This window comes from Hyperolius riggenbachi, chromosome 12 (assembly GCF_040937935.1).
Source record: "Hyperolius riggenbachi isolate aHypRig1 chromosome 12, aHypRig1.pri, whole genome shotgun sequence".
NCBI lineage: Eukaryota > Metazoa > Chordata > Amphibia > Anura > Hyperoliidae > Hyperolius > Hyperolius riggenbachi.
The window spans coordinates 25,777,423-25,802,122 of record NC_090657.1 but is presented as its reverse complement, the minus strand read 5'-3'; the positions used below and the strand labels follow the sequence as shown (position 1 = coordinate 25,802,122).

The window sequence follows — 24,700 nt, the reverse complement described above, 5'->3', positions numbered from 1 at the left end:
CGTTTTCCTTAATAGTCGTTGGTTCGTTTTTTGTAACGATCGTCGTTGGTAAAGATCGGGGAACGATCGTTACAAACGACTATAGTCGCATGTGTGTACGCACCCTAAGACAGCAATTGGCTGTCATAGGCTTCAGCCAATGAGAGCTGATTGCTCTCCTGCGTCCCAGAGGGACAGCTGTGTCACACGGCTGTCCCCAATACAGCACTGTCGTACATCGCAGCGCTGTACAGACTAAATAGACAACATCTATCATTCTAACAGTATCCTAGCGTGATCGCACATCGACGCGTGCGATCTTCTACAAATCCCCACCCCAGTCCTGGTGCTGCCGCCACGGTCATGCCCATCGGCGTGACGCAGTCAGCTACTAGTTAAAAGGAAATAAATATGGCAGCTTCCAAAAGTTTCACACCTTGGGTTCCTTTTAAGAAAACAAGGAAAACCTTATTTGTTGACAATTTAATATTACTGATGAGTCTAAGTTCTGCTGACACAGAGTACTGAAATAGAATTTACCATTTTTGTTGCCTATAGATGAAATCAAATACCATTGTGTAACCATAAAAAGCAATAGAAAATGGTGAGATACAGGGGCGTAGCAATAGGGGGTGCAGAGGTTGCGACCGCATCGGGGCCCTTCATAAACTGCAGTATTAGCTCTCTATTGGTCCTGTGCTCATAATCACTTCTATGTGCTTTGAATGATAATCATTAAAACTGCTCCCCATCCCCTTCTTGCACCACTAACACTGTAGTTGCCATTGTCAGGTTTTGGTGTGACGTATCAATTGTTCTGTATAGAGTGTTTGGGGGGGCCCATTGTAAAACTAGTATCGGGGCCCACAGTTCCTTAGCTATGCCACTGGTGAGATAAAATAGTTATTGTTTACATGGTGACTGTGGATAGTAGAATGCCCTCCATGCAGTCACAAGTTTTATGCTTTTTGATTCCTGGAAATCTACCTTCCAGGGAATATACATATAATATATATCCATCTCTACACAGTACCACTAGGCAAAACCGCTACCTACCTGGGCTCCAGTTGTATTCTGGCCAGCCAAGAGTTTCTTTATTCTTGTTATTTTCAGCTTCCAGCCATTTGGTCAGAGGTTCAAAATATTTCATGAGGGCATGAGCGGACATGTTTCTCTGCCCAGTAATTGCTTCCATCACATCAGGCCAAGGTTTGCTGTTACCTATTCTCATGGCATCTCTGTAAATGAAGAGGATATTGGTAAAAAATGGATCTATATACACTGGTAGATTTCCAGGTGAGGCAGAATTACAAGACCCCCATGCTAACTTGGAGAATTCATTTTTATTATATAGTTTGTCTATGCAGTTACTGGATTAATAACTGGCATAGGTGTGGATTAAAGGACTAATACTTGGGTACAATCTCTGTAGAAGCAGCATTATCAATTATCTGCTTATAGCCTCAAATGTCAAAGGTTTAAAATTCAGGGTGACAGATTGTAGAATTGCTGTTGTGCATTGACTAGTTATTTAGCATTTATATAGTGCGGCTGTCTTCCTCATAGTCCTGTCACTAACTGCCCCTCAGAAGGGTTTACAATCTACTCCCTATTGTAGTATCCATAGTAGTCTAGGGCCTGTCTTGGGGAAGCCAATTAACTTATCTGTATGTTTTTAAGATTTTGGGAGGTAACCATGCCTGGAGGAAGCTCACACAGACACGGAGAACAATCTTCTAAAGTGAAGATTACGGAATAATAAAGTGATACCTATTGCAAGCAATGATTGTGTGGGCTTCAATAAACCTCAGTGCATGGACTCTTTGGTTTAATGGCTTAATTCAATATTACTGAAGGTGGTGGAGCAGAATAGGATTTTGCATTTCAGAGGGTACACATGCTGTGCACCTATCACGGAATCAGGATTTGAGCGACAATTTGAGCAGAGTTCTGTACAGACCTGACGCTAGCCAGACTAGCGAGGTTTTCTGTTTTTATGGAGGGGAGAGGAGGGCCCACAGAACAGCGCATGATGGAGCGGGCGAGAGACCGAATGAAACTAGAGGTGGCTCCCACTTCTCTCTGGCATAAAGAAATGTTTTACAGAATTCTGAATGAAGCGACCCCTGCTATTCACAATGTGCACACAGGTTTTCAACTGATTAAAAACCTTCTGTGAATTGTGTGGAGCCATCTTACTGATACTGGATGAGATCTAAGCCAGTCTTTCAAAGGAGCAGTCTACTGACCGGTCTATTTTTTTTCAGATTTCCATTCAACCCATGAGACAAAGGATACAGAGACTTTAAGAAAAATTGTATAAGAATGAATCTGCATTTTTTCCCCCACAGTCTACAGACAGATAAAAGCCACCCAGCCACTGCTTTTCTTACCCAAGCAATTTTCCTGCCGCATCGGATTTATAAATGTCACAGGTATGGAGAGGTCCAGTCTGGCCAGCTGCTTTGCATAAAGCCTCATGGAACTGGAACTGGATGACAAAGCTGATAAAATACCTTAAAAAAGGAGGAGACATGCCCATATTAGTGAGAAGAACCAAAATACAGCCATTGCAAACAATTCTATATTGACATGGCTAGATAAAGCTAAATCTTTAAAAAAAAAAAAATGTTCAAAAGAAAGCATGAACTTGTAACATGGGGTCTTTACTTTTTACCAGATGTACAGGGCTGTATTTACCATAAGGCACGTGCCTACAGGTGCCTGATGATGGAAAGGCGGCTCAATTCCCTCCCCTAGTGCCTCCCTCCTTCCTTATGCCGAGTCTCAAGTTGATTGTAAATGAGGTTATTCTCCTTGCTTCTGGCATTTCCCTGATGAGATCTTCCATCAGTCGGGGGCACCTCTAGCTACTTCGCATTAGATAACCAGAGGTAGCCTCAATATTAAGGTACACCTGGTAGCTACCTATGATGGGTAAGCCAGAAGTGACAGCCAGGCCAGCCAGCATACTTGTGGTGTTCTCCAGCAGGGGGTTGTAGATTCATGGAGGGTAAAGTCTAGGGTGCCAGGACATCTGTGCCTATAGGCTCTTACGATGTAAATCCAGGCCTGCATACGCAACATTAACTCTGGAATGCGAGCATCGATTCTCGTTTCTCATAGAGTTTATTGAAAGTACCACAAGTCCTAGGCCAAGTTCACAGTACAGAAACAGGACCTGAAACCAATGATACAAAAAGGTTGTGCCACATGTCACGGCCACGTTGCGTCACATACAGTGAACCAGTCAATGAAAAGTATTCTTCACCTTTACTGTCAATATGTGCGATTAGTGGTAACGCACCGTGCAACCCATTGTGCTGAAAACGATCCACTGCAGAGCGCCGCGTTACAACGCACCACTGAACGGGGCCTTATGCTTAACTTCCTAGTCTTTGTCAAAGATGTAAAAGTATTAAAAAGAAAGATTTGTGGTACTTAAAGGGACTCCGAGCAGTGTGGAAACTATGGAAAGATGCATATCATTTTAAAGCTCTCTTTGTCCTCTTTCCAATGATATATAAACCGCCGCCCTACGCCTTTTAGTTTTCGCGATTTTCGCGATTGAAATTGCCGCGGCCGCGAATTCAATCGCGAAAATAAAGAAATCTAAAAGGCGTAGAGCAACGATTTAGGGGTCGTCAGAAAGGAGAGAAAGAGAGCTTTAAAATGATATCCATCTTTCCATAGTTACATTGTATTACACAGGCCGACTTTTTCTCAAAGTCAGCAGCTCCATTCAGCAGAAAAAGTCGCCCTGTGTAATACAATGTAACTATGGAAAGATGGATATCATTTTAAAGCTCTCTTTCTCCTCTTTCTGGCGACCCCTAAATCGTTGCTCTACGCCTTTTAGTTTTCTTTATTTTCGCGATTGAAATCGCGGCCGCGGCAATTTCAATCGCGAAAACTAAAAGGCGTAGGGCGGTGGGTTATATATCATTGGAAAGAGGAGAAAGAGAGCTTTAAAATGATATGCATCTTTCCATAGTTTTCACACTGCTCGGAGTCCCTTTAAAGTGAACCTCCAGACTAAAAATCTACTCAGCAGCACTGAAAAGGCTTGGTGTTTCTTTAACCTCCTTGGCGGTATGATTATTTCCAGATTTTAGGGTCTTCCCTGAACATTTCAGACCCTAAAATCAGGAAGCAACCATGCTGCCAGGATGCCAGCAGCAGCCCCAGAACTCTCACCTCCCTGGGCTCCAACGCTGCAATTTTACCTCCATCCACCAGAGGGCACTGTATCACACTGGTGAGATCAATGACTGGTCTCACCAGAGTAACTCAGAGCCTCCGAGGACAGGAAATAGAATGCTACCGAACCTCTGGATTGCCCTGGAGGTATGTAAAAGCTCCCTGCTGTCTCCATTCACTTCCAATAAGCATCCGGCGGCTAGCCCGAACTTAGCTTGGGATTACCACCAGTGAGGTTAACCATTTCACAGCATCAGAATTTTGCTTACCCAAGCCTCATTTTAGCTGCACAGAAGATAAGGTCCGCCCATCAAAGAAATCTGCCCGGGCATTTTTCCCCTGATGCTGTGCAAAGCATGAATAGGATTTCTGATGTTCTCGTTTAGCAGCTGGGAGGGGTGATCAGGACACAGGACAGTTGGAACTGTGTCTGATGCTCCCTTGTCGCCTCTTTTTAACCAAAAAAAGATGGCTGCCCCATAAAATCACAAACATTTGCCTGTTCTTTTAAAACTGGGTGGGTAAGAGATTATATTATCTATTTTAATTAACATAACTAATGTAACTTAATGGCAGTATGTTTGTTTAGGCTGAAGTTTCTCTCTAAGGCTCATACTAGAAAATACAGACAACTGTGCGCTTTAATTGCAAATGCACACCAGTGCATGGTTACCATGTTGCTAGGCATTATTGCACAGACCCCATTTAAATAACTAAAAATTGGGTAGCTAAAAGTTAAATGTAGCACAAATTGTCTATGCAGCGGCGCATTTAGAGAATACGCTGCCTTTCAAAGTATTAAGTGGGAATGTGAGATACAGTGTTCTATGCACAGATCTCCTTGCAGATTTTAATAGCATGCATACATTTTTAAGCAAGTCCTAAAGCATTCTTTAAACATTTAATCTTGACAGAGTCACCTGTTCTTGCAGTGACTATTTCAGACTTTTAAGCTGGCGGCCATACACTGGCCCGATTTCCCGCCGATCGACAGCAGATTTGATCACTGGGCTCGAATTTGCTGTCAAATCGTTCACGCAACACGCTAATTTTCTATCTATTTCAGCCCGAAATAGATCGGTCCCGTCAATTGCGCCGTGCGGAAAATTACCGGCGATCGCCGCGGGTAAGGAGCGCATCGCAAGCTGCGTACGACCGATGCAGGTAAACATTACCTTAAGCTGGCTCCCGGCATCTTCTCCGCATCACCTCCCGGCTGGCATCTTCTCTGCATCAGCTTCCGCATCCCGGCATCCAGCATAACTTCCTGTGTCACTGCAGTGACAGCGGAAGTACAAATACAGGGCGCTCTATTTGAACTTCCGCTGCCACTGGAGTGACAGAAAGTTATGCCACATGCGGAAGCTAATGCAGAGAAGATGCCAGCCGGGAGCCGATGCGGAGAAGATACCCGGGACCAGGTTTCAGGTAATGTATGCGGGGGCCCGGGGGGCAACAGCGGCAGCTTGGTAGATTGTGATCTGTTTCAGGCTGAAATCGATTCAAAATCTGTTTGCAGTAAAGGCAGCCATACAATCCCTCTCTGATCAGATTCGATCAGAGAGGGATCTTATCTGTTGGTCGAATCTGATGGCAAATCGACCAGTGTATGGCTACCTTTATAGGCAGTTCAAGGCTACGGAATTACATGTCTCAAACAGAGGCGTAGCTAGGGTTTTCAGCGCCCGGGGACAAAGACTATTAATGCGCCCCCTAAGGTGAAGGGTCGTGACCAAATGTGGGCGTGGTTATGGGTGCTCCACATTTGGTCACGCCCCTTCAAATGTACATGGAGGTTAGCAGGCTCACGCTCACCCACCCTCCCTCAGTATGTACCTTCCAGCATGTTCCAAGACAAATTCAGCAATCATGAGCCCCCCCATCAAGACAAATTCCGCAATCATGAGCAAACATGAGGCCCCCAACATGACCAACTCAGCAATCATGAGGCCCCTAACAAGACAAATTCAGCAATCATGAGGCCCCTAACAAGACAAATTCAGCGATCTTGAGGCCCCCAACAAATCATGAGGCCCCCAACAAGACAAATTCAGTAACCATGAGGCCCCCAACAAGACAAATTCAGCAGTCATGAGGCACATACATAGACAGCATTTCACATAAATAGGCAGAATACCCCCTTAATATGATAGACAACTCTCACCTGGCAGCAGTTCCCCAAAATACACTCATCTGACAGCAGTGCTTCCCCAAAAATAGGTAGCCTCAGGTCTATAGGTGTCCCCAGAATAGGTGGCCAGCAGTATAGATGTCCCCAGAACAGGTAGCCAGGGGTAGGTGTCCCCAGTATATGTAGCCAGAGGTATATGTGCCCAGTATATATAGCCAGGGGTATATGTGCCCAGAGTAGGTAGCCAGGGGTATATGTGCCCAGAGTAGGTAGCCAGGGGTATATGTGCCCAGAGTAGGTAGCCAGGGGTATATGTGCCCAGAGTAGGTAGCCAGGGGTATATGTGCCCAGAGTAGGTAGCCAGGGGTATATGTGCCCAGAGTAGGTAGCCAGGGGTATATGTGCCCAGAGTAGGTAGCCAGGGGTATATGTGCCCAGAGTAGGTAGCCAGGGGTATATGTGCCCAGAGTAGGTAGCCAGGGGTATATGTGCCCAGAGTAGGTAGCCAGGGGTATATGTGCCCAGAGTAGGTAGCCAGGGGTATATGTGCCCAGAGTAGGTAGCCAGGGGTATATGTGCCCAGAGTAGGTAGCCAGGGGTATATGTGCCCAGAGTAGGTAGCCAGGGGTATATGTGCCCAGAGTAGGTAGCCAGGGGTATATGTGCCCAGAGTAGGTAGCCAGGGGTATATGTGCCCAGAGTAGGTAGCCAGGGGTATATGTGCCCAGAGTAGGTAGCCAGGGGTATATGTGCCCAGAGTAGGTAGCCAGGGGTATATGTGCCCAGAGTAGGTAGCCAGGGGTATATGTGCCCAGAGTAGGTAGCCAGGGGTATATGTGCCCAGAGTAGGTAGCCAGGGGTATATGTGCCCAGAGTAGGTAGCCAGGGGTATATGTGCCCAGAGTAGGTAGCCAGGGGTAAATGTGCCCAGAGTAGGTAGCCAGGGGTAAATGTGCCCAGAGTAGGTAGCCAGGGGTAAATGTGCCCAGAGTAGGTAGCCAGGGGTAAATGTGCCCAGAGTAGGTAGCCAGGGGTAAATGTGCCCAGAGTAGGTAGCCAGGGGTAAATGTGCCCAGAGTAGGTAGCCAGGGGTATATGTGCCCAATATATGTAGGCAGGGGTATATGTGCCCAGAGTAGGTAGCCAGGGGTAAATGTGCCCAGAGTAGGTAGCCAGGGGTATATGTGCCCAATATATGTAGGCAGGGGTATATGTGCCCAGAGTAGGTAGCCAGGGGTATATGCCCAGTATATGTAGTTAGGGGTATATGTGCCCAGAGTAGGTAGCCAGGTGTACCCCTCCCCAGCAGGAGGGGAGCAGCGCAGAGAAGAGGAAGAGCTGCTCTCCCTCGCTCTCCCCTCCAATGTCCGGGTGGCTGGCAGCGGCGGGCGGAACTTACCTCCGTCTCGTCGCAGTGCCGGATGGATCTGCCACTACTCTAGTCTGGTCCAGACCAGAGCAGCGGCTGCGCACCCGAACTTCCGGCCGGCGCTGGAGCGAGACGGAGGTAAGTTCCGCCGGCTGCCAGCCACCCGGACATGGGAGGGGACAGCGAGGCAGGGAGAGCACCTAAGGTGAGGGAAGGAGGGGGGAGATGGCCCCCCTTCCCCACAGCTCTCCCTCTTCTCTGCGCAGCTCCCCTCCCCCCTCCCCCCGCAAAAAAAAAAAAAAAACCCTGAAGCTCAGCTGGGCGCCCTTGGGGACCAGGCGCCCCCCCAGGGCACTTGTCCTACCCCGACCCCCCCCCCTAGCTCCGCGCCTGGTCTCAAAAGAGCAACTCCGAATAACAATGACCTCAATTCACTAAGATCATGCTGGAGATAAGGCAAGAGAAAACGTACCTCCACACAGTGAGACTCATCTCTTCATTCCTTAAGTTACCTCCTCTGTAGTTATTTTCACACACAGTTAATTAACAGCCTGTCTTTAACTTTAGAATTCTGGAGTTATTTTAAGGATTGAAAAGTTAACTTAAAGACAGAAGAGTTAAAGAAAATCTAACTAAAAAACTCCCCTAGGGGCTACTCACCTCGGGTGGGGGAAGCCTCCGGATCCTATTGAGGCTTCCCCCGTCCTCATTGGTCCCACGGTGGCGGCGATGTAAATATTTACCTTTTGGCTCCAGCGCAGGCGCAGTATCCACTCCTTCCCACGGAGATAGGCAGAAATAGCCGATCTCCGTTGGGCCGCTCTACTGCGCAGGTGCAAGTCTCCTGTGCCTGCGCAGTAGAGCGGACCCGACGGAGATCGGCTATTTCCACCTATCACTATCAGAAGAGCCGCAACAGCGCCCCCGCTGGAGCCTGAAAGGTAAATATTGAACAGGCCGTCGGGTCTGTCACGCCGCTGTTCGGAGGGCTGCAGCGAGACCCTCGTGGGACAGAGGAGGACAGGGGAAGCCTCATTCGGATCCGGAGGCTTCCCCCTCCCGAGGCGAGTACCCCCCAGAGGACGTTTTTGGTTTTACAGTGTCTCTTTAACTTTAGGTTTTCCTGAGGTAAAAGGTTACCTGGATACTACATGACTCACCATGGTGATAACTCTAGAAACGTTATTAAAGACAGGAGATAAGCTTAGTGAATTGAGGCCAAAATCCTATGTATGTTTCCCATGTTAAAGAGGAGCTGTTAGGTATAAGGTCTCAGAGAAAATACACATATCAGTAGCTAAAGATTGGCTGTACTTACATTACATATGCATTTCACTGTACACGTTTGTACTTCACAGAATTTGTATATAGTATATGCAGAGATTGATGCTCCTGACAGCTCATGGCAGGTTCCATGTTTTTCTGACTTCTATGAAGCCAAATGTGTCGTCATGTCCTGCCTGCTTCCTGATCACAGAAAAGCTCGTACTGAATAACACAATGTGCAGTGAATATTAATGAGCCATGTGGCTAGGAACAATAGCCGACTCCTGCAGTGTACTCTGCCCGGAGATTTATCAGTGCTACGCGCTGGACTGATTACAAGCTGCTGTAACGTCTCATTAGCAGCCGAGGGGAGGGCCCCAGAATGCTTTGCAGTATAGTATGCGGCTTGCGTCCTGCTTAGGTCTAACAGCTTTGCTGATAAGCACACATCAAAGTAAGAGATTTTTATCTTCACTAATGCCTTTTTGGCTTCCTTCTAAACTGTTTAACACAGGAGAATAGAGGTTTAAATTAGCTTCTGCAGCCTGACAGTTACTCTTTAAAGGTCTACATCTGAAGGTTTATTTTTTCTGATCGCTTTCTTATACAACTTACTACTAATGGTTGTTTAGAAAAACAAGCTTCATATATGCAGATATAGATGTTGAAATAACTTGAATTGTCTGTCTGGGGGACTAAACATGTTTCACCTGATTTGTGATTAGAAAGTCAATAGATTGTACAAAATGTAGTTGACTGGCAATGCCAGAGTGTTACCTGATGTATGGAACATTGGCTGGAATGTGGAATTTTGCACCAGGGTCAAAATCCTCCTCGGACCTCTGGATTGGAGGACACAGTCCCTGGTATTTCAATCTGCATTGAAAAAACAAAAAACAAAAAAATGTGTAAGACATCTTCAACTGTATCTACCAGGAAGAGCCTGAGATCCTCAACATATCAACACCAACCTGTGGCACTACACTTCTACCATGAACTACCTGTGGGACAGGTGGTCAAGGAGAACCTTAAAGGGACTCCGAGCAGTGCAGAAACTATGGAAAGATGCATATCATTTTAAAGAGCTCTTTCTCCTCTTTCCAATGATATATAAACCGCCACCCTACGCCTTTTAGTTTTCGCTATTTTCGTGATTGAAATTGCAGCGGCTGCGATTTCAATCACGAAAATAGAGAAAACTGAAAGGCGTAGGGTGACTATTTAGGTGTCGTCAGAAAGAGGAGAAAGAGCTTTACAATGATATCCATCTTTCCATAGTTACTTGTATTACACAGGACGACCCTTTCCCCAGTGTCAGCAGCTCCATTCTGCTGTATGGAGCTGCTGACTTTAGGAAAAAGTCACACTGTGTAATACAAGTAACTATGGAAAGATGGATATCATTTTAAAGCTCTCTTTCTCCTCTTTCTGACGACACCTAAATAGTCACCCTACGCCTTTTAGTTTTCCCTATTCGCGGCCGCGGCAATTTCAATCGCGAAAATAGCGAAAACTAAAAGGCGTAGGGCGGCGGTTTATATATCATTGGAAAGAGGAGAAAGCTTTAAAATGATATGCATCTTTCCATAGTTTCTGCACTGCTCGGAGTCCCTTTAATACTGCCACTATTATTAATATTTATATAGCATCGACATCTTCTGCAGCGCTGTACAGAGTAAAACTGTCTTGTCCCTCAGAGTGGCTCACAATCTAATTCCTACGACAGTCACTATGGCTCATTTCTCCCTATAGACAGTGCTTCAGCATGATAAGCTGCCATACGGTTGTCGCACAGTAAAGGAAGGAATAACTGTATGGCAACACATTACAGCCCTACAGTTTTCAATTCATGCAACCAACATGCATGGCCCCTCTCACCTCCTACTCTATGTTCACTGAGCAAGAGGCAAGGAGACTGTCATTGCTAGTTTAGCTCTACCTGTAAACTCAGAAAATGGTCATCACAACACTTTTCTGTTTGCCACTTATTAGTTCAATAAATAAAAATGTCCACCATAGAGCAAAGTGTCATGCATAATGAAGGCAGCTATGTGTAATAAAAAGGTAATTAAAATAGAATTGAAAGAGGCTATTCCCTACTAACACAGATGCATCCACTTCAGCCTGCAGGTATTTTCCCATTAAGAACTGAAGCAATTTTCCCTGTCAGCGCTCCTCACATTCATTTGCAAATAATTTTATCACTACTTATCACACCTAAATTATCTAGATCTTGTTTTTTTCACCACCTATTAGGCTGTCTTTGGGTGATACATTTTGCTAAGAATTTGCTAAGAAAAAAATTGAAAAAAAAAAATTGTATCCAAGTTTTCGGCCATTGTAGTTTTAAAATAAAATGTTCTGCTGTACATAAAACCCACACATTTGTCCTGGTTATTGCACCTTTTAAAATATTTCCCTAGTACAATGTATGGTGCCAATATTTTATTTGGAAATAAAGGTGCATTTTTTCAGGTTTTTTTGTCCATCACTACTTACAAGCCCATATAGGCAAAAACATCAGTGTACACCAGTGATGCTCGGATACCCCTGATCACAGATCCGAATAAATCCGTCCACGGCTGTATAAAAAAAAAAAAAAATGGATTTTGATCCAGATTTGAAATGGCCTCTTAAATTCGCCCGGATTTTACCCGTGATTGCCTCTAAAATCCGGGAGCATGCCCGTGATTTGTGATTAAAAGCCCGCCAAAACCCGCCAACTATCTGTTAATAGCAAAGCACCATTACATGGTATAAAAACCAAATTTGCCAGTTACGTTAAGAATAATAGTGGGAACAGAGGAAACATTTTTCTCAAAAAGACCTTATAGTTTTGGAGAAAAACAGTTTTCAAATTTCAAAGGAGAAAAAAAAAAAAAGTAAATTTAAATGCGGTAAATGACAGTTCGTTAATGAAATAAAACCCACCGACTTAGTTAATGGCAAATCCCCCCCTTATGCTGGGAATACACGGGTCGATCCGGTGGCCGATTAAACGCCGAATCGACTCCCGCCGTGTCCCCGCTCGTGCGCGCAGATCGATTACCGCTCGTCCCCGCCGGCGCTCCTTATCAGCTGCTCGATTCCGTGACATTGTCCGTCGGCGGGAGTCGAGCAGCGTGATCGGACCAGCTGAATATCAGCTGGCCGAATCTGCTGCTCGGTACCGTGTATCCCCAGCATTACACCCTAGAAACACCAAATTTGCTGGATTTGTTTAAAAAAAAAAAAAAAAAGTTAGTGGTAAAAATATATTTTTTAAATTTATATTTTTTTATGTTCAGATAGTGGGAGATAAAAGACATGACCCCCCCCAGCATATTTAACCCCTCGTCCGCATTCAGGCTGGGATAGCCAGAATGCGGAGCCCTGGCCAACTGGCTTCGCACCTTGATCTATACCAGCCCGCATGGTCCATGGTATTTGGGGGGGGGGGGGGGGGGGCAGCCAAGCCTTCCCCTTTCCTCCTTCCCCCCGGAGCCCTTGTCCAATCCATGGACAAGGGGCTCTTCCCCACCTCCGGTGCCCCAGGAGGAGGTGGGGCGATGACTCCTGGGGTGGGGGGTTCATGGTGGCATTTGGGAGTCCCCTTTAAGAATCGGACCCCAGATGCCCGCCCCCCTTCCCAGGAGAAATGAGTATAGGGATACAAAGTACCCATTATCCATTTCCACAAAGGGTTAAATGAAATAAACAACGAAAAAAGTCCTTTATTTGTCTAAATTAACCAGAAATACTCACCTGCACCTTTATAAAAAAAAAATAAAAAAATAAAAATGTTCCCACGCCAATATTCTTTAGGCAGGGAACACACTTGTCTTTCAGTTTTCTGCGCGTGTTTTTCTGCATACTTTTTCTGCACACAGCAGCTGATGTAGTTGATAGAGAAAACTGACAAAATGTGCAGAATCAGGATGCAGAATGTCTTTTTTCTGCGCGCGAACATCATATTAAGTGTGTACTAGCCCATTGATTAACATGCGTTCTCAGTTTTTCTGTGCAGAAAACGCGCACGAAAACAGTCAAGTGTGTTCCCTGCCTTAATCTTGCCATCTCCTGTTACATCTTGATTGAAGATCTCCGCCGGCTGCCGCCACACATGCCGCTCCCCGCCGCAGCTATACTAAGTATAGCTGAGGGCATGTCCGCCTATGCGGACGCTTTACCGCTGGCTCCTGCTGTCAGAGGTGTACTCCTTTGTTCTACTGTTATCCCTCATATTGTTACTTAACAATTGAATTAAGGTGTTAATGGGTAGATGCATTTGTCGTGCTGTCTGAGTGCATCTCTCAGCTGTGCCGACCACATGGCCCAGCAGCTTGATGCCTCATGTACTGCATACACCATTTGACACGTCTGCTTTACCCACCCTCCAATCGATTTGTGTCTCATAGTACTGATAGGTACTTTAAATCAAAAACTGTGTGCAGGTTTTCAGGGCCAGCTAAACACCACCTCTAACATACTGCAGTGACTTGCATGTGGGGCGGGGAGGGGGGGGGCAGCAAAGACACCCGCCTGTACAGTTATTTTAACATTTGTATATGTCATTGATATATGGTAGTAATCTACTTACCTATTAATTGGCACAATTAGGGCTGATTGGGTCAAATCTAAATCACGTGTTGCTACTGTATTCCCTGTGCAATAATTCGTCATCGTTGAAATTTTGAGCTTTAATTACGGTAGTGTGTATTATTTTAAAACTGTAATGCCCAAAAACTGAGAAATAATGAACTTTTTCCAGTTTTATTATTATTCCTTTTAAAATGCAGTTGAATAAAATAATTCTTAGCAAAAAGTACCATCCAAAGAAAGCCTAATTGGTGGCAGAAAAAAAAACAAGATATAGATTGTTTTGTTGTGATAAGTAGTAATAAAGTTATAGGTGAATGAAATGTGCACTATTGCACTGGTGTTTAAGGTGAAACACACTTGGATGTGAAGTGGTTAAAAAAAGTTCAGTCCCTAAGGTAACTATGTATTTTTTATTTATTTTAAGTGTGAATGTTTTGCAGCTACGGGGGAGGTGTGGGGTTTAATAGGGTTTTAATATTAAATTTTAACTGATTACTTTTTGGTACTAGATGGCACTGTACACTATCCTGGAAGTTACCAGGAAGTGTACTTGTTAAAAAAAATTTTTTTACATTTTTTGACATTTCGATTTTATGAATCAACATACCTTGTGATTGGAATAATGAAACTATACTCCCAAAGCAAGGTTGCCTAAAACCAACCACTGAATTAGCAGGGGGGGGGGGGGGGGGGAGGGGAGGATTAGACCTGACACCACTCAGGATTAAGAAGTCGCTCTCCGTAGATGAGGAAAAAGAGATAACGCCCCCTCCACCAAGAGTGGACGTAATATGGATACAGAGGCACCAACAGGATGGAAATTATCTGAAGTTTAAAAAACTTGGAGGTAGTGGTGGACTTACCTCCTCCAGGCAGACAAGAATTGCCATTAATCTATAGAACAAGTTTATTTAAATACGCCAGGGTATAATGCAACACGTTTCGCATGTGTGACCCCGCTCCTTCAGGCAATTGATGTGGAGTAAATACATGGAGGTCTGTAGTTGGGCCAAGAGCCTCCAAGTCTGTTCTTTGCAAAAGCTTGGGTCCACTTATATATATATTGCCACAAATTTACAGAAGGGGAAAAAAAAAAAAAAAAAAAAAACTTTGTCTTTCCTTTGAGAAACATTTTTGCATCCATTGTCCACAGTGGACAAAACAGCATGCCTGGAGCTCTAATTCAACCAAAATATTTTCCCACTCTGGACAAATAAAAGATTATATCTGTCAGGGTCTTATAACAGAAGTGAGTCAGGAACACTGGTTACTATAATAAATGCATATTTAGTAGCCCAGTACAAGGTTAGACAAGACAGCGTCTAGAACCGGAGAGAGGAATTCTCACCATGAGTAAGATCCTTGACCCCTAGCTTTATGTGGAGTCTGGGGGGTTGTGGGGCCTGTGAGTGCACAGAAGTAAAATTAGTGAGACCGTACCTGAGGTTCCACCACTGCTGGTTATACTCTGTATCAGGAATTCTTCCATCAAATACTTTCCAGCGCCACTGGTCCATCAGGTATCCAAAAGGCAGGAAGGCTATTTTGTCCAGTGCAATACTCATTAGATAGTTGATGTCACTTTCTAGGGAGACAAACAGGTCACAGGTTAGGTGCCCAGAGAGTAGGCTTTATTCCAAAAACTGGAGGTTCATTATTAGTTATAGCAGCATAATCTAGATCAGTGGTCCTCAAACTAAGGCCCGCGGGCCAAATGCCCGCTGAGGCTTTTTTACCGGCCCCCACACGAAATTTATTATAGATGCAGTCTGCTGCATCTTTAAATATTGATGGCCTGCATATAGAATAACAGTTCAGGCACCAACCTTACACATTGAAGCCAGAAAGCAGTCATTTGCTGGCTTCTGGGTTGTGCTGCAAGCTTTTGCTGGCCATTGGGTGACATTATGGCTCACATATGACTTGCTATGTTGGGGTCACGATATCTGCACTGTATTGGTGGCATAATAGCTGCACATGCTATGTTGGAGGGCATACTATCTGCACATGCTGTGTTGATGGCATAATATCTGTACTTGCTGAGTTGGGGGCATAACATCTGCTCTGGTTAAATGGGAGACATTAGGGCTGCCCATGTTAATAGGCGCTGTCTACAATACGTAGGCTCAATGTTATGTTTTTTCTACATCATTTCATGTATACTCCGCCCCCCAGCAGTCTGAAGTATGTTGACCCGGCCCTTGACCAAAAAACTATGGTGACCCCTGGTCTAGATATTAATTTTACATTTTAACATACGACAACACCCAGTGTCAAGACAAGTGCAGCCACCTAGATACCCCCTACTTCCATGTGTGCCCATCATTTTTTTAATTAGTTCAGCAACCTTACCAACCTCCCCTCCCCCCATACTAAGCAAAACCACAATAATAATACTGGTCCACCACTGACAAAAAGCTGCCACTACCCTCACCCCCATTAATCCACTGTAGTGCAAGAGAAACGTTTACCGGGTACCCCCTTCAGCTCCTGGTCCTCTCCTCTTCACTGCAGTCACACACTGACAGTCACCTTCACATGTTATCAAGACAAAGGACAACTAAGGCAAGAAGGATATGAAGGGTGCCATATTTATTTCCTTTCAAACAATACCGGTTACCTAGCTATCCTGCTGATCGTTTGCCTCTATTACTTCTATCCACAGACCTTGAACAAGCATGCAGGTGTTTCTGACATTGTCAGATGATGCATGATTGTTTCGGCTGTTATTCAGACACTACTGCAGCCAAATAGATCAGCAGGGCTGCCAGGCAACTGGTATGGTTTCAAAGGAAATATGTCGGCCTCCATATCTCTAACTTCAGGTGTCCTTTAAAGCAAACCCAGGAAGTTTCAGGCAATTACCTAGACGACTAAAAGCAAATGGCTGCATTGAAGGGAAGCTGTCCTGGCAATGAAGCAGGTAAACCTTCCCGCTGTGCTATTCTGCATTGAGATGGTGACGGTAGTTGCAAGGAGGAGGCTGAAGCGTACCCATAGATTGAAGGGAGGAAGCAGGGACCTACAGCTTCCAGGACTTTCTGTAACGTTTGCCACACCGGTGGATATGTCACTGAAAACACCTATAGAGCCTCGACAAGGATAGCAAAGAAAACAAAGAAAAATCCCTGGTATTTTTTTTCATTGGCCTGTGACCAAACAGCATCTAAAGGTGGCCATACACATTGATTTTCTCATTCGATTCCTTGCAGAATGTCAAATCAATACTTTTGATCGCTTTTCAGTCAAAATCAAAAAATCAACTGGGCAGGATGGAAAATTTAAAATTTGGGGTGGGGCAAGAGCATTGACAGATCAATGGCCTATACCGGTCCTTCTCAAAAAATTAGCATATTGTGATAAAGTTCATTATTTTCTGTAATGTACTGATAAACATTATACTTGCATATATTTTAGATTCATTACACACAACTGAAGTAGTTCAAGCCTTTTATTGTTTTAATATTGATGATTTTGGTATACAGCTCATAAAAACCCAAAATTTCTATCAAAAAATTAGCATATTTCATCCGACCAATAAAAGAAAAGTGTTTTTAAAACAAAAAAAGTCAACCTTCAAATAATTATGTTCAGTTATGCACTCAATACTTGGTTGGTAATCCTTTTGCAGAAATGACTGCTTCAATGCGGCGTGGCATCGAGGCAATCAGCCTGTGGCACTGCTCAGGTGTTATGGAAGCCCAGGATGCTTCGATAGCGGCCTTAAGCTCATCCAGAGTGTTGGTCTTGCGTCAACTTTCTCTTCACAATATCCGACAGATTCTCTATGGGGTTCAGGTCAGGAGAGTTGGCAGGCCAATTGAGCACAGTAATACCATGGTCAGTAAACCATTTACCAGTGGTTTTTGCACTGTGAGCAGGTGCCAGGTTGTGCTGAAGAATGAAATCATCTCCATAAAGCTTTTCAGCAGATGAAAGCATGAAGTGCTCCAAAATCTCCTGATAGCTAGCTGCATTGACCCTGCCCTTGATAAAACACAGTGGACCAACACCAGCAGCTGACATGGCACCCCAGACCATCACTGACCATGGGCGTAGGGCCTGGGGTCGCAGCAGTCGCCTTCGCGACCGGGCCCGGCTCCTGAAGAGGCGGGGGAGGGGCCCGGGGGGCCCATACCCGTGCTGCCTGTGCCGCTCGCTGCCCTGTTGGTGTGCGCTGTATTGGAGGGGGGAGCCGGAGCCGCGGGGAGGGAAGCCCGACCTCTCACTCCCTTCCTCTCCCCGGGCTCCCCCCTCGAAATTCTGAGTGAGCGTGCAGGGTAGCGGCGCTATACTAAACTACTCACCTCCGTCCCAGGTTCCAATCGTCGCTGGTCTCCTCCCGCTTCAGTCCACATAGATGCTGATACACACGCTGCGTACACGCTGACGCAGCAGCGTGTGTATCAGCATCTATGCGGAGCGTGAGGAGACCAGCGAGTCAGCGACGATTGGAACCTGGGACGGAGGTGAGTAGTTTAGTATAGCGCCGCTACCCTGCACGCTCACTCAGAATTTCGAGGGGGGAGCCCGGGGAGAGGAAGGGAGGGAGAGGTCGGGCTTCCCTCCCCGCGGCTCCGGCTCCCCCCTCCATTATTGGGGTGGGGGCACCTACCTAACCTGACCTAACCTGGCGGGCAGCTACCTATCCTGGGGGGCACCTACCTATTCTATCCTGGGGGGCAGCTACCTAACCTATCCTGGGGGGCAGCTACCTAACCTATCGTGGGGGGCAGCTACCTAACCTATCGTGGGGGGCAGCTACCTAACCTATCGTGGGGGGCATCTACCTAACCTATCCTGGGGGGCAGCTTCCTAACCTATCCTGGGTGGCAGCTTCCTAACCTATCCTGGGTGGCAGCTACCTAACCTATCCTGGGGGGCAGCTACCTAACCTATCCTGGGGGGTAGCTACCTAATCTAACCTATACTGGGAGGCAGCTACCTAATCTAACCTATACTGGGGGGCAGCTACCTAATCTAACCTATCCTAAGGGGCACCTACCTATCCTATCCTGGGGGGCACCTACCTATCCTATCCTGGGGGGCAGCTATCTAACCTATCCTGGGGGGCAGCTACCTAATCTAACCTATCCTGGGGGGCAGCTACCTAATCTAATCTATCCTGGGGGGCAGCTACCTAATCTAACCTATCCTGGGGGGCAGCTACCTAATCTAACCTATCCTGGGGGGCAGCTACCTTATCTAACCTATACTGGGGGCAGCTACCTTATCTAACCTATACTGGGGGCAGCTACCTAATCTAACCTATACTGGGGGCAGCTACCTAATCTAACCTATACTGGGGGGCAGCTACCTAATCTAACCAATACTGGGGGGCAGCTACCTAATCTAACTATATACTGGGGGCAGCTACCTAATCTAACTATATACTGGGGGCAGCTACCTAATCTAACCTATACTGGGGGGCAGCTACCTAATCTAACCTATACTGGGGGGCAGCTATCTAATCTAACCTTTACTGGAGGGCAGCTACCTAATCTAACCTATACTGGGGGGCACCTACCTATCTAACCTATACTGGGGGGCACCTACCTATCTAACCTATACTGGAGGGCAGCTACCTATCTAACCTATACTGGGGGGCAGCTACCTATCTAACCTATACTGGGGGCACTTACTTATCTAACCTGTATTGGGGGCACCTACCTACCTAGTTAGCCTATACAGGTGGCAACTATACTGGCTACCTATATTGGAGGCACCTACCTAACTAATCTATACTGGGGGCATCTACCTATCTAACCTATGATGGGGGCAACTATTCTGGCTACCTATATTAGAGGCACCCACCTAGCTAACCTGTACTGGGGGCACCTACCAATCTAACTTATACCGGGGGTGCCTGCCTATCTTACCTATACTGGGGGCAACTATACTGGCTACCTATGCTGGAGGCACCTACCTGGCTAACCTATACCGGGGGCAACTATACTGGCTTACCTATGCCTGGCTACCTATACTGAAGGGACCTATAGCTGGCTATAGGGATTTGTGTGCGTCGAGTGTTGCTGGGAGGGGGGCCCACATCCAGATTCCGCATCAGGGCCCAGAGGTTTGTAGCTACGCCACTGTCACTGACTGTGGGTACTTGACACTGGACTTCAGGCATTTTGGCATTTCCCTCTCCCTAGTCTTCTTCCAGACTCTGGCACCTTGATTTCCGAATGACATGCAAAGGTTGCTTTCATCCTAAAAAAGTACTTTGGACCACTGAGCAACAGTCCAGTGCTGCTTCTCTGTAGCTCAGGTCAGGCGCTTCTGCCGCTGTTTCTGGTTCAAAAGTGGCTTGACCTGGGGAATGCGGCACCTGTAGCCCATTTCCTGCACACGCCTGTACACGGTGGCTCTGGATGTTTCTACTCCAGAGACTCAGTCCACTGCTTCCGCAGGTCCCCCTAGGTCTGGAATCGGTCCTTCTCAACAATTTTCCTCAGGGTCCGGTCACCTCTTTTGTATGCAGCGTTTTCTGCCACACTTTTTCCTTCCCACAGACTTCCCACTTAGGTGGGAACTCTGTGAACAGCCTATTTGTTCAGAAATTTCTTTCTGTGTCTTACCCTCTTGCTTGAGGGTGTCAATGATGGCCTTCCGGACAGCAGTCAGGTCAACAGTCGTACCCCTGATTCCGGTTTTGAGTAATCAACCAGGAATGTTTTGCAGGTGATTAGAGTTATGCTACATACACACTTGAAAGATAAATGAAAGATATCAGACCAATTTTACCCCCTTCCATGTAGTATGAGAGCCATACTCTACACAGTCTATTTTATGGAGCTGAACTCCCCATCAGATAAAATCTTTGCAAGATGCTGCACACAAAGATGCCTGTATACATTCAAAAGATCATTATCTGCAAAAGATCTGTTCCTGCAAAAGATCCATTCCTGAAAAAATGCATTCATAGTCTATGATATCTGCAGATCCTCATACACACCTTTAGTTGATTCAGAGGATTAGGTTAATAGCTCGTTTAGAGAACCTTTTCATGATATGCTATTTTTTTGAGATGGGGATTTTGGGTTTTCATGAGCTGTATGCCAAAATCATCAATATTCAAACAATAAAAGGCTTGAACTACTTCAGTTGTGTGTAATGAATCTAAAATATATGAAAGTGTAATGTTTATCAGTACATTACAGAAAATAATGACCTTTATCACAATATGCTAATTTTTTGAAAAACAAAAGTTTGCTTTCCTAAAACAGAAAGAATTTGCGATAATTCAGGTTGGAGTGAGCTCGAGATGTCTCCCAGGCACCACTGCTGAATATATGCAAATTAACCATTGTGCCCTTAGAAGCTAAACACACCTCCAGAACCGCTGGAATGCAATGATGTGTCAGCTTGTTAATATGTACAGAGCCATAATAATCCAACATGCATACAGACTATTTCGGATTGTTAGATCCTCATCAGTGCATGGCATGGATTAATTTGGCTCTATGGAGTAGGGCTTGTAAATCCGAGAGGCACAGACTAACCAGCAAGCTCATGGTGACCCAGAACTCATTGGGGTGTGTAAGGGACTACAATGGTCCTAAAAGCCCCCTTACTAAGATGTTAAGAAAAACAAAAGTTTGCTTTCCTAAAACAATTTTTTGAGAAGGACCTGTAGTTTTGCACTGCGTAGAACAGTGCAACTCTGCAATTCTATTGATTTTCCCTGCTGGAATCTATTGGAAATGGATGTGCAGTGTAAGGTAGGGACTGATTTCTTAATAAATTCATTTCAGAAAGGCATTGATCCTTTTGGAACATTGGGTAGAAATCTATAAGTGTATGGCAAGCTTAAAGTGGATCCGAAATACATTTTTACTCAATGCATAATTGTGTTCCTTTCATATAGTTATAGGGCATTCCTCAAGTCAAATACTTTTTTGTTTTACTACTGTAATTCCCTATCAACTAAACAAGCCTCGCCCACAGCTTCAGAGTGCCTTGGCACTCTCAGACTCATGTACCAAGGACTTATGGGAGCTCAGTCTGGACAGGAGGAGGAGGTTACTAGCCAGAGATTTCAGAGGCAGAGGGGAGGAGGGGAGTTAAGTTTTCACAGGCTGAGGGCTGGAGATACTATCAGCTTGCCTGTGTGTAATGTGACAAACAGGACATGGCTACCCTCAGGAATAAATCATAAACTGTTGAAGCTGTTTTCAGCTAGATTTGCTGTGTAAACTAAACTATCTAAACTTTAGATAAGTAATATAGACAAGTTACTTGTTATAGTTTTTTGCCTCAGATCCGCTTTAAGAGAAAGATTTTTTTCATGGTTACTTGATTTTATTACCTTAACAAATGTGACAAAATATTGTACTGCCATGTAGTATAAACAAAGCAAAGGGTGGTCTTTGTGTGCTTCTATGTACTGGTTTTTGTGCTCTGCTGCTGTACTGCTGAGTTTAGGTCCTGAATGAGAATTGGTGCACACAGAAGTACCCTCAAGTGTTCACACCATAAGGTGGGTGTGGCCTAGTTCAATGATCAGTGCTGGAGTGCTAAGGGATGGACCCTAGTGACCTCATGTTTAGTGGATTTACAGTATGCTTCAATTTAAGAATGAGCCTCGAGTTGAACTGGACTGACATAGCAAACAATAACTTAAGACCAGACTTGAAGGTCACACTAGTACCTCCTTGTGTGAGACAGTTTGGGTGTTGCACCGAGGATTTGGCTGCTGCCATAAAGTTAATTACAGATATAGCAGCACTTGCTCACTGTGTATTTTGGGTGCTGGTAATAGCCAGACTCTGAAATTACGCAGGAAAATAATTTAAGACATCAGTAGGGAAATGTATTATTAAATAGAAAGGAGAATAGCTAGAGCAAGGAGCAGTGGCGTAGCTAAGGAGCTGTGGGCCCTGATGCACGTTTTACAATGGGGGCCCCCCCAAGCACTCTATACATAACAATTGATACGACGCACCAAAACCTGCCAAAGGCAACTACAGTCTCAGAGGTGCAAGAAGGGGGATGGGGAACAGGCTGTTAATGATTACCACTATTCAAAGTATCTATAAAAATAATAATTATGAGCACAGGATCAATAGAGAGCTAATTCTGTAGTTGAGGCAGGATCCTTCGGGGCCCCTCTGGCCCAAGGGCCCCGATGCGGTCACTACCTCTGCAACCCCTATTGCTACGCCCCTGGCAAGGAGAGTCTTCTCCATGTGCCCAAGTTTTCCAGTGCAGTTTTGATATGTACGTCTCCACAGGTGAACCAGGGTGATGCCAAATGCCCATGTACAATTCATCCATCAATGGGCACTATTCACAATCAGACAAGCAGTAAAGGATTTTTTTTACCACTAACTTAATAGCAGCTATAATTTCCGCATTTTTTCCACATTCACTAAAATTTTTCCGCATGTTTTCCACATGCGGGTCATATTGCGGAAAAAGTGTGTGGCAACGCGTTAACTGGTGGTCAACATGCAGAAAATAAGTCTCAATGAAGAAATGTCCCCAATTTTTTTTTTTAATTTATTTAATTTTTTTTTTTTTTTTTTTTTAAGTCCAGCAAACAGCGCTCTAGCCTCCATTTAAAGGATAACTGTAGTGAGAGGTATATGGAGGCTGCCATATTGATTTCCTTTTAAGCAATACTAGTAGCCTGGCTACCCTGCTGAACCTCTTCCTCTAATACTTTTTGCCCTAGACCCTGAACAAGCATGCAGCAGATCAGGTGTTTTTGACATTTTTGTCAGATCTGACAAGATTAGCTGCATGCTTGTTTCTGGTGCGATTCTGCAGGCAGATAGCTCAGCAGGACTGCCAGGTAACTGGTATACTGCTTAAAAGGAAATCAATATGGCAGCCTCCATATACCTCTCACTACAGTTCTCCTTTAAGTCAATGGAAAGCAAAATATATCACCAGCTACTTGTAGGTGATATAAAATTGGTACTTAAGGCAGAAATAATGCGCCCCTTTTTCATTGTGAATTTGGATCTTTTGCAGAAATGATCGACTTTTGCAGTAATTTCCTGCATTATTTGCGAACTTTTACCGTACTTTCCACATGCGGAAAAAAAACATGCGGAACATTTTTCGAATGTCAACATGGTCTTATTTTGGTCGCAAATTTCCCGCAAGCAGTTTTCCGCATGGGAAAAAGGATTGTGAATAGAGCCCAATGCAGCCAGTATCTCCAGATTCCCGAGTCTTCTGCACCTGAGGACAGAACTAAATAATTGTAGCCTTTAAAGTCGTATACCTTCATTCTCCTGAACTTCATCCAGTAGACCAATGGTGGCGAGATGCTTAGGAGTGGACACAGACAGGGCCAACACATCTCCAATAGCCTCATGAAAACCAGGATTGGCTCCTTCTCTGAATGAAACTGGTTGATCCTTGTACTGGAGGAAATACTGAACATGGCCCATCTCATGGTGAACTGTGATAAGATCATCCATGGTGACTACAGTGCACTGCTTAATTCTGTAAAAAAAAAAAAAAGTACCCTGTGTCAATGGCTAATTCTAGATCCTTTATCTTGGAAAGACTTTGCCAACACCGTGGGTCAGAACATATGCAGTGGCATCTGGTGTCTTGACTGTATAGGAATGCTCATCTGGTGCGATGAAGATAAAAGATAATATTGTGAAGGTAGCATCCAGGTCCGGTTCTAGACTTTTTGCTGCCTGAGGCAAACTTGTGAGAATGTGCTCCCCCCATTTGTAATGATCACAGAGGACAATTTACTCCGCTTCATTTACTCTTCTCACTAGACATGCTGCAGCTCAACACAATAGCACAATTGCTGGCTGTGAGTCTGTGACTAACAAACGCCTCACCCTCAGCCACTCCATTCCTCCTCAGTCAGGACAGCAGTGCCACCTCCTCCCTTCTGCTGTGCAAGTCAGGTGAAAACTGCTGCTCTCCTGCCTCCCCCCTCCTCGCTCACTGTCAGAATCCTCACACAGCACAGCAACCTGCTTTTCCTCAATGATGAGCTCTTCACCTCGCTCTCCTCTCACTTCTACTCTGACTACATGCGGTTAGTGCAAACCGTACAAACATGCTTCCCCTGTAATCTTTGCAGCCTGATGCAAATGCTTCACGAGAGAACCGGCCCTGGTAGCATCTGTTTTCTATACACAGATGTATGCAGTTTGCCATCATTGCAGACACAGTAGTGTCTACAAATAGCA

The 24,700-nt window shown here is 45.2% G+C and overlaps 1 protein-coding gene and 1 long non-coding RNA gene across 8 annotated transcripts in view; one reads left to right on the top strand and one right to left on the bottom strand.

The window, feature by feature from the left end:
- The window catches only part of LOC137541406 (uncharacterized), a 1,168,812-nt gene that overhangs the window by 674,170 nt on the left and 469,942 nt on the right, over nt 1-24,700 (top strand). The window lies entirely within an intron of this gene.
- Nucleotides 1-24,700, bottom strand: part of ACE (angiotensin I converting enzyme) — a 117,659-nt gene that overhangs the window by 48,031 nt on the left and 44,928 nt on the right. For both annotated transcript variants that reach the window (XM_068262679.1, XM_068262678.1), the window contains exons 14-18: nt 23,764-23,987; nt 14,967-15,111; nt 9,723-9,821; nt 2,373-2,495; nt 1,036-1,217 (exon numbers count right to left, since the gene is read on the bottom strand). In XM_068262679.1, coding sequence (XP_068118780.1) covers nt 1,036-1,217; nt 2,373-2,495; nt 9,723-9,821; nt 14,967-15,111; nt 23,764-23,987 — 773 coding nt within the window. The remainder of the gene's footprint in view (nt 1-1,035; nt 1,218-2,372; nt 2,496-9,722; nt 9,822-14,966; nt 15,112-23,763; nt 23,988-24,700) is intronic.